The sequence below is a fragment of the Onychostoma macrolepis genome, chromosome 05 (assembly GCF_012432095.1).
Source record: "Onychostoma macrolepis isolate SWU-2019 chromosome 05, ASM1243209v1, whole genome shotgun sequence".
Classification (NCBI taxonomy): domain Eukaryota; kingdom Metazoa; phylum Chordata; class Actinopteri; order Cypriniformes; family Cyprinidae; genus Onychostoma; species Onychostoma macrolepis.
In genome coordinates this window covers 6,105,603-6,120,734 of record NC_081159.1, presented here as the reverse complement: position 1 = coordinate 6,120,734, position 15,132 = coordinate 6,105,603, and the positions used below count along the sequence as shown (strand labels likewise).

Genomic DNA, 15,132 nt, shown 5'->3' with positions numbered 1-15,132 from the left:
CAACACGGCTCAAATAGCACTAAAAATAATATATGGTGTCCTACAAAGACAACTTATTCCATAAAATAATATAAAAATATAAAATCTGTTTGGCAGATGTGTGGCACTCCCCTGCATGTGTTGTGTGTGAATGTGTGTATGAATTGTTATTGACCTTTTAGATATGATACAACCATAAATAGTGTCATTAGAGTACAATTTGTGACACACTCAACATGCTGTCCTGTGACTCATCTGCAGAGAACATACAGATAGCAAAATTTTCGTTTTTGATATACTTATTTTATATAGTTATTTTAGTATTTGATTTTAATTTTCTGGTCATTTTATTTACTATTATATCATGTATTAATATTTTGAATTGAATTTTTGTATTTATATATTTATTTTAATTAAGTTAGCTGCCAAGGCAACATTTCTAAAGTTTTCAAGTGTAGGTTTTTCATCTAGCATTTACAATATTGTATTATATTTTTTATTGCATTTCAGCTTTAATTTACTTTAAAAATAGTTTAACAATACGAACACTGATTTCAAAGCTGCTTAACACCCACTAGCAACTTGTTTTCAGTTTCACACATGCTTTCTCAAACACTCAGACATTAAAATCACCTGACCGAGGGGATGTTTGAAACTTCGTTGAGTTCTTTCAAGTATCACAGACACCATTGTAAAATCACATAATTAACACTGCAATCAGTGAATGACGCACATGAAAATGAGCACTGCTATTCCAGGCCTTGATATCACTGATTCTGAGTGTGTCAGTTTCATTCGTGAGATTCATACTGAGAAACCTCTGACGCATTGTCCATGTTCTCTGGAGCGATCTGTGTTATGTCATGGTCAACAGGCTGAGCACTTATGTTGAGAATATCAAATGTGTGAAATCATCATCATCAATCCAAGCTGTCTGAATTTGGTGAAATGCAAGATTTTAATATATCACTCACAGTAATAACTGACCTATCACTGATGGTTCATCCCTATTTGAATAAATGGCTTAGTTGTTTTTGTTGTGGTGTGGCAGATGGGCATCATTTGTTTGCGTCTCTGTCTAAATCTGCTAACATGCCATTTAATAGCCCAGAGAGAACATTTTGGTCAGCACACACACGTTGTCCTCTAAACATAATACTGAACACACTCACTAATACAATACAGACGTACAGTATGCTTTTATGTAATTTTATAGAATTAGAAAAAAATTTTGTGTCATGCATGCAATTAAAATCCCTTTCTAGTAACTCCCTTCTTAAACATGCACTTTCACTTCACTGTCAGTATAGGTGACAAACAAATTATGTGGCCTAAGTGAGTCATGTGCTTCTTTAGCCATATTTGAATTTCTGATATGACTCTCAAGTGTCATTGGATTCAAAGGTGACTCTATTTCTTCCCTTTCTTTTACAGAACTCAAAGAATGCTCAGGGTCTGGTGGGCCTCAGGAATCTGGGAAATACTGTAAGTATTTCTAAGCAAATCATCAATAGTTTGATTTATAGTTCATACAAAGATAAAAATTCTGTCAAAGGTCACTCACCCTTATGTCGATGCAAACTCTTTTTAAAAGACTCTTTCAAATCATCTCATTCTCCCTTTTTTCAAATGTTTCTCTGCAGTGTTTCATGAACTCCATTCTGCAGTGTCTGAGCAACACTCATGACCTGAGGGACTACTGTCTGCGTAACACGCACCGCACTGACCTCAACAACAACTGCAGGGCCAAAGCTGCGCTGATGGAGGGTAAGAGACACGTTTACCAGTTCATACAGTAGCGCATTCGTTTTATCTCTACATGTCAGACAGCCTTTGGGTCCTGTGTCTTAGTCATATGCCTCCAAATGTGTGTGTTTTTTGTATTTCAGAGTTTGCCAAGCTTACTCAGACTCTTTGGACATCAGCTAGCAGTGAGGCCATCAGCCCTTCTGACTTCAAAATGCAGATTCAGAAATATGCCCCTCGATTTGTTGGTTACAAGTAAGTTACAGCTACATTAAAAGCTTTTGTATCATGCAGATAAAGAGAATATTTTATTTGTTTTCTTTAATATGTAGTTTTGAACCAGCCGAAACTCCCTCTTAAAAATCGAATTCTCTGTCTTGTAGTCAGCAGGATGCTCAGGAGTTCTTGCGGTTTCTGCTGGATGGGCTTCATAATGAAGTAAACAGAGTGACAGTGAAACCCAGATCCCTCATGGAGGACTTTGATCACCTCTCGTAAGTAAATACGCCAGTTTGTTCTAAAAACCTACTATGGTGTTCAAAAGTTTGGAGTCAAAGAAATCATTACCATCATTCAGCGAGGAAGCAATAAACTGATCAAAAGTGACAGTAAAGACATTTATAATGTTATGCAAGATTTTGAACTTCTAAAGAATCCTGAAAAAGTATCATGGTTTCACAAAAGTATTAAGCAGAACAACTGTTTTCAAACCCGATAATAATAAGAAATGTTTCTTGAGCACCAAATCAGCACATTAGAATGATTTCTTTGCCATCACAGGAATAAATGACATATTAAAACGTATTTAAAAGAAAACCATTTTAAATTGTAATAATATTTGACAGTGTTACTGTTTTTACTGATTTTTAAATCAAAAATTCAAGTGAGCATAAGAGACTTTTTTCAAAAATATTACAAAATCTTACCGACCCTCATGTGCTGATTGATGTAACAGATGAATCACCTGTAGTGTGAGGTTGAACTGTTGCAATCTGACAGCAATAGTAAGCAGTCTGTCTGGGGTCTTAAATTAAGTGTGTTTTATCTACAGGGACGACGAAAAAGGCAAGAGAATGTGGAACAAGTACCTGGAGAGTGAGGACAGCAAAGTAGTCGGTGAGTTGACCTGCTATATTAACACCAGCTACAGTCTCGCTTGCTGTGTGTGTTTGTCTGCCTTCCCTGCTCCGATTATAAAGTGCTAATATTTTTTTTCACAGATTTGTTTGTTGGTCAGTTGAAAAGCTCTCTGACGTGCAGCGAGTGTGGCTTCTGCTCAACTGTGTTTGATCCATTCTGGGATCTGTCCCTGCCTATCGCTAAGGTTAATATGAAGACTGATACATTCAAATACACGGGTAACACTTTACAATAAGGTGTCATTTGTGAACATTAGTTAATGTATTAACTAATATGAACAATACATTTATTACACTATTTATTAATCTTTCTTAATGTTAGTTAATAAAAAGTTGTTCATTGTTTGTTCATGTTAGTTCACAGTGCATTAACTAATGTTAACAAACACAACTCGTGATTTTAATAATGCATTAGTAAATGCTTAAATTAACATTAACTGAGATTAATAAATGCTGTAGAAGTATTGTTCATTCTTAGTTCATGTTAACTAATGTAGTTAACTAATGTGAACTAATGAACCTTATTGTAAAGTGTTACCAATATACGCTTACTGACGTGACAGCATGTTTGTGTTATTGTGCATGTTTCATATTGTTGTTTTTCCTCAGAATTCAGGAGAAGTGAGTTTAATGGATTGCCTTCGACTTTTCACCAAGGAAGATGTATTAGATGGGAATGAGAGACCAGTGAGTATAAAGTATAATCAGCATCTATCTATCTATCTATAATATGTTTAGACATATCCTAACGGTCTCTCTTTTTCATACAGACATGCCACAGATGTAAAACAAGACGAAAATGCACAAAAAAATTCACCATCCAGAAATTTCCAAAAATCTTGGTGCTTCGTATCCTTTTTAAGCAAATCTTGCATCAAAAGAATTGCGTTTTTAATTCAAGTTAAATCTAATTTACCAATGTGTATTGATCGATTAAATATGTAACACTGGTAAAATGCGGTGTGTATTTGTTTGCCCTTGACTCTCTAACTATCTCAGATCTGAAGCGTTTCTCTGAGTGTCGAGTCAGAACCAGCAAACTCTCCACCTTTGTAAACTTCCCCCTCAAAGAGCTGGACCTCAGGGAATTTGCCTCTGATAACAGCGGTAGGTTCTGCAGCGTCATTCATTACATCTGTATTCTGTGCAGTAGTTTGAGCAATGCGGATTTTACTGTAGCTCCAGGAAAATTGTGTTTAATTGCTGTTGTTTCCCTTCTCTCTTCACAGTAAATGCAGTCTATAATCTGTATGCTGTGTCCAATCACACTGGTACGTCTTTAGGTGGCCATTACACAGCATATTGCCGCAATCCCTGCACAGGAGAATGGTACACGTACAACGACTCCAGGTAAATAGACATAACAAATTAGTATTAAAAAAAGTTTGTGGGAGTAATATTATAACCAAGTGTTTGCATTACTTTTTGAATCTTAGTTTACAGCAGTATAGGCTATGATATAGTTAGTATGTACTGTGGCTCCAAAATGTAGTTGGACATTTAAGTCAATTCATAAGTCTTTAGAATGGGGTCTTTAGCTTTTGGGTTGATGTTTCGTTTAGTTTCGTTTCATTTCTATTCTATTAATATATATATATATATATATATATATATATATATATATATATATATATATATATATATATATATGAAGAGTTCAGATGCAAAAGCCTCTGTTTTGTTTGGAATTTTCTTCTAAAATTAGCATTTTCTCATGCTCCTATTTTTATGTTCAGTTATTTCACTTTAATGGCAATAAAAAGAACCTATTTATTGACTTTCACTATTTACCTATTTAATGACTGAACCCACACATAGGAGCCTGATAAAACAACTGCTCATTTTAGAAGAGAATTTCAAATGGCACTTTTACATCTGAACCCTTCATACATATACATATATATATATATATATATATATATATATACAGTGCCCTCCAAAAGTATTGGAACAGTAAAGACAAAATTGTTCTGTTGGCTGTGGAGTCGAGACATCTGCAAATATGATTAAAAGATGAATATGAGACAAAACTACAGAATGTCACATTTTATTATTAGACGACAACACATATATGTTTTACCAAATAAAAAGAACAGCACTTTTAGAGTTCATCCCACTCATTGATGTGAGCATAAGTATTGGGACAGTTGAACATAAGGCAGATATAAAAGATTAAAAGCTATTATTTAGTTGCAGATCCCTTGCGCACAATCACAGCAGTGAGTCTGTGACCCATAGACATCACCAGACTCTTGCTCTCATCCTTTGAAATGTTTTTCCCAGCCTTTAATGCAGCCAATTCCAATTGTTGCTTGTTTTGGGGAGTTTCTGCCTTTACTCTCCTCTTCAGCTGGTGAAATTCATGTTCAATCGGATTTAAATCTGGAGATTGACTTGGGCAATCTAAGACTTTCCATTTCTTTGCCCTTATAAACTCCTTGACTGAACTGGCAGGGTGTTTTGGGTCATTGTCCTGATGCAATATGAAGCACTTCCCAATGAATCTGGTGGCATTTTCTTGAATATCGGTAGGCAAGATGGTTTTGTACCCTTCCAAATTCATTCTGCTACTGTCATCATACATTAAGTCATCAGTAAAGTTGAGAGGGCCTGTTCCAGAGACAGCCATGCATGCCCATGCCATGACACCACCTCCACCATGCTTTACAGATGAGGCTGTATGCTTGGGATCATTGCAGTTCCCTTTTTTTCTCTACATTTTTGCTTTCCCATCACTTCGATAAAGGTTCATCTTTGTCTCATCAGTCCATAAATACAGTTCCAAAACTCTTCTGGCTCACCTTTGTGCTTTTTTGCAAACTCTAATCTTGCCTTTCTATTTTTGGAGCTGGTCAGAGGTTTGTATCTTGCTGTGTAGCATCTGTAATTCTGTGTCAAAGTCTCCTGAGGACAGTAGATTGTCAGAGCATCAGCCCAGCTTTCTGGAAGTTGTTGGTGATTTTACAGACACGTCTTTTAGGATTCATCTTCACAGCTTTTATGATTTGTCTGTCATCAACTACTGTTGTTTTCTCAGCCGATCAGGTAGTTGTTGGTTGCTGGTGTCGCTGGTGGTTTCCAAACTCTTGATTTCTTCATGCCCTTTGTTTTTGCTATAGCTATAATTGACTTCCTCTTTTCTTTTAGCATCCAAATTGCTTGCTTTTCTCTCAAAGTCAGCTCCCTCATCTTCATCCTGGTTTGTGTGTGTCATCATCGAATGCAAGATTCAGAATGCAGAAGTAATGGATATAACCGATACGACACATTCCTTGCTTTTAATATCTGAAGAATTAATGCAACAGGACACAGCTGATCACTTAGAAAGACCTGTGAGGCAACTGTTCCAATACTTATGCTCACATCAGATAGAGGGATGAAACTCTAAAAGTGCTGAACGTCTTAGCTGGTAAAACATCTATGTGTTGAATCACCCAATAATAAAATGTGACATTCTGTAGTTTTGTCTCATATTCATCTTTTAATCATATTTGTAAATGTCTTGACTTCACAGCCAACAGAGCAATTTTGTCTTTACTGTTCCAATACTTTTGGAGGGCACTGTTTATACAGTGTATATATAAATTTTATTAACATATATTTGATCACAATTAAAGTAAAAACTACTATAGTGAAATATTATTACAATTTAAATAGCTTTTTCAATTTTAGTATATTTTAAAATGTAACTTATTTTTGTGATGCAATGCTGGATTTTCAGCATCCATTTCTCCATGCTGATTTGAAGCTGAAGAAACATTTCTTATTTCATGTTGAAAACAGTTGTGCTGCTTAATATCTTTGTGGAAACCATAATACATTTTTGTCAAAATTCTTTAATGGGTAGAACGTTTAAAAGAACAGTATTTATTTGAAATATATAAATTTATATAAAAGTATAGAAATTGAAATATATACGTTTCTTTACTGCCACTAATTAATTTAATGCATCCTCGCTGAATAAGATGTATTAATAGTTTTAATTTCTTTAACAAAAAATCTTACTGAACAGTAGTGTACATTTACAGTGTTATAGGATGCATTGTTTAATAGCCTGTGCTATTTTTCCTTACGTGTTAATGTACGTGTTTGTAGATGCTGACACTGAGCCATTGTTTAGCTTACGTCTCATTTCTGTCTGTACTTCAGGGTGAGCCCCATGTCATCCAGCCAGGTGCGCAGCAGCGATGCATATGTGCTGTTCTATGAATCTGCGACCTCTTCGCGCATGTGATTACGCCTAAAACGGACAAGCCTTGGATGAAATAAACCCTTCTGCTGCTGTTGAACTAAATCACGGTCAGGGTCTACATGCTTGCAGGACCATGGGACTTTATCCCAGGCCTTTTAACCAAGGCCAAACACATACTGGAACTGAGTTATGGTCGTGGCCTATGAAGTGGAATGAAGCCTGGGATGAAAGTTTAATCCAAGCCCAGATTGAGCTTCACAGTAAGGGCTTCTCCATCCATCACTCCCCCTTGAAAGAGGCTGCTGCACCGGGGATGGATTTAACAAACTGAAACGGACAAAGACAGAGGAACATGAACTACTACCTCTCTTGAATGAGCAGGACTGTGTGTGTGTGTATTTGTGTGTACGAGTCAGTCTCCAGACTGATACTGTAGGACTCTATGCACTGTGTAACTGGAGCCGTCCGGCTCTACAGACAGCCACCACGACTCAAACAATCCCCATTCCTTATTTAATTTATTAACATGAGTTCAGTGTTTTACTTAATTTCAAGCTAATTGCTTCTAATTTAAATAAGAGGTCATGCTGCTGAGGGACCATGTAGGTCAACTGTGTAAATGATGCTTGGATTGCTCAATGGATTGTTTACTATTTCAAACAGATATGTTCCTTCAAGATAAGTCTCCGCTTTGCTTGATTTGCTGATTTTCAACAGAATATGCACATGGAAAGGGCTTAGTTTTATGCTAATGCATGACTGTGCCCCTTCCAAAAACCCTCACCATTATTACAGAGAAGATTGTATGACTGCCCCCTGCTGGCTGGAAGTTGTAAAACCCAAAAGAAAAACTATGGACCTTTTTCTCAGACCAGAATGATAAGTTTCCATCATTTTTTTTACATCATGAATTTAGCAGAGGATGATTCTAAAATAACGACTGAGAAAGTGACAGCAAATTTGACATCTTTCAATTTTCTGACCAACATAATCAATCACTCAAAATGTTTTTCCTTTTTTGGAAAGCCATAGAAATGCTATCATGGATTATTTCTTTGCTGTTGGAGCAAATGGTAAAAACAAAAATATACTTACTGCATTTTATTCCAAACGATGGCTTCTGACATGTGAAAAGGGTCAATTTCCAGGAGAATATAAAGTATGCCCTCTTTAGGTGTTTGCGGAATTAATATTTTTCTCCAGGGGGCAATATATTTGAAAGAGGCCTTATGTTTTTCTCATTCTGTCAGGGACTACAATATTCAGATTAATCTGGGGATGAGTCTTTATCAAATAAGAAGCCACCAGGAGGGTTATGTATGTATGTGTATATGTGTGTGTGAGCCTTTATGTATTATTTCTCTATTTATGATGTGAATGTTGTGAATGTAGCTTATTGTTGTGCTTGAACCAGGCAATGTTTTTTCTACAGAGAGATTTTAAGTGAGTGGTAATTATTTTGTCTGAAATGTGACATGTGTAGTGTACTGCATATCAAGAGCTCTTTGCTTTTTAAAAGAAGTAAATATGAATAAAAGCAAATGTCTACAGAAGTAATTGTGAATTGTCTGCATTACAACATTAAGAGTGTATGCATGTAGTGATTATGAACTCTGTATAAATATACACCTGTCCTGTACACCTATTTATTTCACATAGATGCTGTTCTTTCTATTTATCAAAGAATTCTCACAGATTCCACAAAAATATTAAGCAGCACAATTATTTTCAACATTGATAAAAACATAAAAGTAATGTTTCTTGAGCACCAAATCATCATATTAGAATGATTTCTGAAGGATCATGTGACACTAAAGACTGGAGTAATGACTAGAATGAGCTGAATGAAAATTCAGCTGTAACATCACAGTAATAAATTACAATTATTTATTTATTATTATTATTATTATATGTATATTAAACGGCTAAATAAAGTCAAATAAATTTGGCATAGCTCATTTCTATGTTCTGTACCAGTGTACGGTCACTAGAGGGTGACATTAGTCCTCTCTTCTCTCTTCCCTGGACACCACCCTCTTCACAATGACATGTAAGTGGAGAAACTCACATCTTACTTATTGTGGCACTGAGCTCATTTGTCATTAGTGTGTGTGTGTGTGTGTGTGTGTGTACCTGTTTTTCTATTCAGGTGGGGACTTAATACACACAGACTCATGGGGACTCGTGTCACAGTGGGGACCTAAATTGAGGTCTCCACGGGTAAACAAGATAATAAATCACACAGAATGAAGTTTTTTGAAAATCTAAAAATGCAGAAATTTTCCTGTAAGGGGTAGGTTTAGGTGTAGGGTTGGTGTAGGGTAATAGAATATACCGTCTGTATAGTAGAAAAAGCATTACACCTATGGTGAGTCCCCACAAGGATAGCAAACCAGACGTGTGTGTGTGTGAGAGAGAGAGAGAGAGACAGTCTTGAAGCAGTCAGAGAAACTCTCAGTAGAAGCAATTAATAGGCTAGATCTTTATTGGAGTATGCCTAAAAGGAGGACCTCAAATCCCTGTATATAGTGTACACTGTCCATGCAATTATATGTTTTTCAGTTAGACTTAAACTGTAATGTCCTTAGACAGTTCCTTTGTGTATGTGTGTGTATGCTCTTAGTGCCTTTGCAGATTAGGTTTCCAGGCTAAGACAGATGATCTGCTTGAGAAGAACTCAATTTGTGAGAAGAAGGAAAGAATTATCTCACTTCCACTGGCTGACTGTGCCACTAGTAACTCAAGCGTTCTTTCAGCGGTAGTAACAAACTGCTCTTACCCAACTGCCCTTTCCTTAACCCGTACACTTAAAACATACCCTTTAATCTCTGATCTTGACACTGTCAGTCCAGACTAACGATTACACATCAATCAGAGAGGTCCTGTAACACTGACTAGAGCAAATACCATACCGGGTGGTGTTGATTAATTATGCCCTTAGAATTATGCCATAGAGTCATATACAGTGGCCACACAGGCCTAAGAATATTATTGTATTAAACATTTCAAACTAATTGGTATTTCCATTTATTACTACTAGAACAAGTACATTTTTCTGGTGAAACATTTCACAGAAAATGATAAAATAGTACACATACTCATTTCTAAGTATTTGGACACTTTCTGGCTGCCAAATGTTAGTGAATCATGATCATACTTAACGTGATGATCTACACTCTGATAGGACATGTATGAAATTGAGGAGAACTTCATACCCCCCCCCACACACACACACACACACACACACACCTTTCCCCCATATTGATACACTTGTTTGGTGTTGCAGTTCAGAGCCAATTGAGGACTATCTCTGTCCGTATCTTCCTGTTCATTCAGAGATGCACTGCATGTGGGATTAAACTGGATAGTGTTTATAAAGCAGTTGCTGGAGGGAGGGATAAATATTTGATGTGCTGTTCTGTTTGGATGGCGAGAGAGATAGAGAGCTCTTTCACCTGCTGTGTGACCATCTTTCTGTCCTCTATGTGCTGTTTCTATCAGTTCATTCTAAGATCAACTCATAAATTCTGTGGTTACATACACAAACACACATATAACAACCAGTGCCTTGTGGTTTCCCAGAATACAGCATTGCTTATGTTTACATAAAGAAAATATAGGCATATCATAAATGTACACCACAGGACGTGCGTGCCAATTAATGGCTGATCATGGCCATGTCATAAAATAATAACTTGGCAAATATAGAGACAATATGTAGATTATTATTAATGAGAAATACAGTAGTTCAAATTGAAGACAAGGTGTTGTTTTTTTTAAAATAGCACAAATATATAACAAAATCAACTCGACATGAAAAAACTGTTCAAAAGAAGTATTGTGACCCTTTGCGGATGTCAAACATAATTAGATCTTGTTCATAGTTGATGATCTACACCTGTGAACTAGAGGAGAAATGACTCAAAAATGGCTCAGTAAAGTTACTTCTGAGAAAAATTCCCATTGTCTATCAATGTGTTCATGTCAGAGCTATTATAATGATTTTTGTACAATTTTGTCAGTTGACACAGAGCTCCATAAAAAAGCACATGTTGCAAAAAATCATATGATGATGGTATGATGAAATACAGTGGGTTCAGCTATTAACCACCCAGTTTGCCAGTGTACTTCAGTCCAGCGTATATCCCTCCACCTAGACAGAGCAAGAAACATGATTACGTTTACAGTTTGAATTTTTATCATTTAAATGTTGACAATGCAATAAGTAGTTTGATTACAGGTATTTTATTAGTTTGTAGTTATTAATAGATCTGGCATATCAGCTTGCCATCTGCTGTATATTTGCCATTACATAATATTGGCGTTACATAGTATAAAGTACAAAATTATATGTCATGTTTGTGTACATTAGCTCTGAAATATTAAGCTAGATGTTTTTTCCCTACCAAACAGTAACCATGAGGCAAGACCAACCAAACAGATGGGAAAGTTACTGGTTCCCTATATGACTTTGTTTAGTAGTTCAGCAATACAGTTTTACTGAATCATTTTTAAACAACTGTTCTGTTTATAATGTTTATAGTTAATAAAGAGGACTTTATTCTGGTTTTGAAAGTTTGAAAAAAATCTTTGTACCTAAAGTTTTTTTTGTTTTGTTTTTGCTGCTGTGTATTAGATGCAGTGATTGATCCAAACTCGATCATTATGTTATGCTCTGTGTGGTTTGTTTTATATTGTTAAGCCATAAAGAAATAACAAAATGTAATAAAGACTATTAGGAGAGGGGACTATTATCATTGAATTTTAATTTTAATCAATAAATAGACTGCAGATAAGAAACTCAAGATAATTAGTGTGGAATTTTATTAACTCAATCTGTTTTTAAAGCCATATCTATGTGTTTTTTTTATTATGTTAATAGATATCAGACATCTTGAAGTACAGATCTACTCATATGCAGTATATTTTTGCATATATAAAAATTGCCTTAGTCTCAAATCTTACTTGAAATTTGAATAAAGTAATGCACTACTGGGATTTCTGAAGGTATTCGTGAAATTATAGATAAGAACACATCACACATTGCATACAGAGCATGGATATTAACTCTCTCAATATAGCTATGATTCACACGCAGTATGAGCTTAAACTGAGAATCACGTTCTCTAATTTTAAAAGGGACTCTCTCATTTTAAGCCCCAAATCTATTGTTGGATTTAGGAGAATGGATTTAAAATCTTACACAGACATAGTGCATAAATAAATTAGAAAGTGTTATGTGCGAATGCAAACATTCATTAGCCACGTACCCAGAGCAGCCACCCCAGCGATGGATCCTACAGCTATACCTGCGATCTGGCCTGATGTTAAACCCTGCGGTTCTTCAGTGGGTTCGCTGACAGTGCTGTTGGGCTGATCCTGTGTGGTGGCCAGATCCATGGATGTGGATGAAGAAGACAGGCTTGTGTGTGTAGAGTCATTCTCAGTGCTCCCAGGCGTCTTTTCAGTTGTTTCAGAAAACGGCTCAACAGTAGTCTTAGTGTTTGTACTGAAGACCACTGAAAAAATCAAGGAACGAGCAAGAGTTCCACTGTAAATAGTATATACTATAAGCTGACTGTGTTGCTCAATTTAGTGTCTCACTGAATAATACACTTACAATTCACAAAATCTACACAAAAATGACAAACCATACCTAAATCCAGCAGGATCAGAAAGATAAGGGTGTTTCTATACATGGCTCAGATATTAATCACCAAACATCAAGTCAGAGAGCGACTGGAATAATCAATCTTCTAAAAAAAAAAAAATTAATAAATAAATGAAAAACATATTTTTAGAAAAATTGTGTTATTCAAATTGAATTAGGTTTTGAATAGTGGAAAAAGACAACTGTAAAAACTTTAATAAAACAAAAAATAAAACATAATGCATTAATACAATTCTTGCCATTTAAAAAATAGGAAAATGAAACAAAAATAAGATAATGTAACTAAGTTTTTGTTAATGTACAGGGAAACTAAATTTACAAAACAAAATGAATTGCAGATATACTGTAAACATATATAGTTTGAGATAAAAATGACATTACTGACCTGTTCAGAATGGCTGGATATCTTGGCACTTTGGCTAGCACTCTCCACTCTTTTATACCATCTTTCATGTCGGATATCCTATATATTACAAACAGGATCACTATAACAACCCACCACTGACACACCATTTTATGAGGGTGAAGTGATAAAAAATCTCCGTCTCCATGGATTTATTGCTTGCAAATTACCCATGTGGATATAATAGGTCATTATCATAGGTCTGAATACGGCACCATTCATGTCATGGTATTTTCTGTAATGTCGAAATAATCAGATGCTCTCTTCATTAAGTTGATGATAATGCTTGTCTGTCCATCTATAAGCCCATAAATGACAAAAGATAATATAAACAAAAACTGAGTATTGGAAAAAAGCAATAGGCTACAGAAATGCAAAAATAAAGGTTTATGTAACAAAGAATTATTTAGCATACTTAAAATACTGTTTACTAAAACACTGCTTTTTTTTAAATTGTGGAGTTGTGTGGAGTTATATTCTATATTGTTTCAAATGTATTTTAATCTCTATAAAATATATTGTCTGAGTACAAGTGATTAGGGGTAGTGATGATGTAATCATTTTAATTCAGAGAAAGATTAACTGACATTGTCTTGATATTTAGTAAGAGAACTTCTGTGTAAAGTAAATAAATAAATAAATACAATTGAAAATATGCCAAAAACAGCAGGTGAAATTGTCACATAATCGCATGTCAGGGATTTACACAAGACTATATGAATGTTCAGCATTAAAGCAAAATTATATATTTATGACATTTGAGCAATTACAAAAAATAAAAAAATAAAAAATAATAATACGGAAAATACACGCTAACAATACAATTAAAGGAAGCTATTAAAAGTAAACTTAATAACCATAATCATGAACTCTTTGAAAAATAAATTCTTTACCTCGAATCAAATTCACGAATCCTGTCCATGCACTTCCGTTTCGCTCACCATCACCAGAGATCACCCGCTCACTACTATGGACTCTTGCACCACACTAACTGTTGCACTTCATCCTGGACTACGGTTCCCATCATCCATTGCACTAATTACACATGCAAAGCTGAATGCACTGATTACACACACACTGCTGAATCCAATCAGACATACTACATAAGCCATGGACTTCCACTTTCTCACTGCTGAGTATTGTTAGCATTATTGCTGTCTTTGCGCAGCTACGCTATGGAGCCTGTTTGTTAGCCTTTGCTTATTTATAGTCTCAGTCTAGTTCCTTGCCTGGATTACCTGTGTTTTGATTATTGCCTGTTTATTTTTGGATTGCTCTATCGTCTTGTTGTTTGGACTCCGTTTGCTCCTGCGTGAACCATTGCGTGTCTTTTCGGATTATCTCTCTTGTTTTGCCCCCTGGATTACATTCGCCGATCGAAGACCCACACTTGCCCTATATACTCTTGTGTCTTACCCATGCCATACCCATTTGCTGTTGTTTGACCCGGCCTGTATATTGACCATGTTTATGAATAAAGATCTGCAGATGGATCCGAACGCTTCCTCTGTAACAGAACCCATAAGGTTTACTTATTTATTTATTTTGCCTATAAACAAATGGAGTGATGATCTTCACTGTGAATATACAGACTTGGACCTCTTAAAACTTTGCAAAGATATTTTTGTCTTTTCCAGTAATACCAGAATACAGTTGATACAATACAAAATACTATATTGAGATATCACAAAAATTAAACTGTCTCTCATGGACTTTAGTCCAAATTATGTCCATTACTTCTGGAGTTGTAAAGAAATTCTGGTCAGAAGTTAAATGCAAACTTGAAGTGATTCTAGATATTAATCTTTATCACCCTCAATGTTTCTGTTGGGAGATTTTTCTTCCATTTAACTCTTCACAAGAAACAAAACATTTGTCTTTACCTCATCCACACTAGCAAAAAAAGTAATCCTAATAAACTGGAAGGATAGAACTAAAATATCTATTACCCATTGGTTCAACCTATTAATAGACACTTTAACTTTTGAGAAAGTTATTGCCT

General features: G+C 35.4%; 1 protein-coding gene across 2 annotated transcripts in view; it reads left to right on the top strand.

The window, feature by feature from the left end:
* usp2b (ubiquitin specific peptidase 2b) overlaps positions 1-8,609 on the top strand; it is a 33,921-nt gene extending 25,312 nt beyond the window's left edge. For both annotated transcript variants that reach the window (XM_058777368.1, XM_058777370.1), the window contains 11 exons: positions 1,414-1,464; positions 1,623-1,746; positions 1,869-1,980; positions 2,109-2,219; positions 2,777-2,841; positions 2,946-3,049; positions 3,474-3,551; positions 3,635-3,713; positions 3,864-3,971; positions 4,094-4,214; positions 7,014-8,609. In XM_058777368.1, the coding sequence (XP_058633351.1) occupies positions 1,414-1,464; positions 1,623-1,746; positions 1,869-1,980; positions 2,109-2,219; positions 2,777-2,841; positions 2,946-3,049; positions 3,474-3,551; positions 3,635-3,713; positions 3,864-3,971; positions 4,094-4,214; positions 7,014-7,098 (1,038 nt within the window). In that variant the 3' untranslated portion in view covers positions 7,099-8,609. The remainder of the gene's footprint in view (positions 1-1,413; positions 1,465-1,622; positions 1,747-1,868; positions 1,981-2,108; positions 2,220-2,776; positions 2,842-2,945; positions 3,050-3,473; positions 3,552-3,634; positions 3,714-3,863; positions 3,972-4,093; positions 4,215-7,013) is intronic.
* The last annotated feature ends 6,523 nt before the right edge of the window (positions 8,610-15,132 follow it).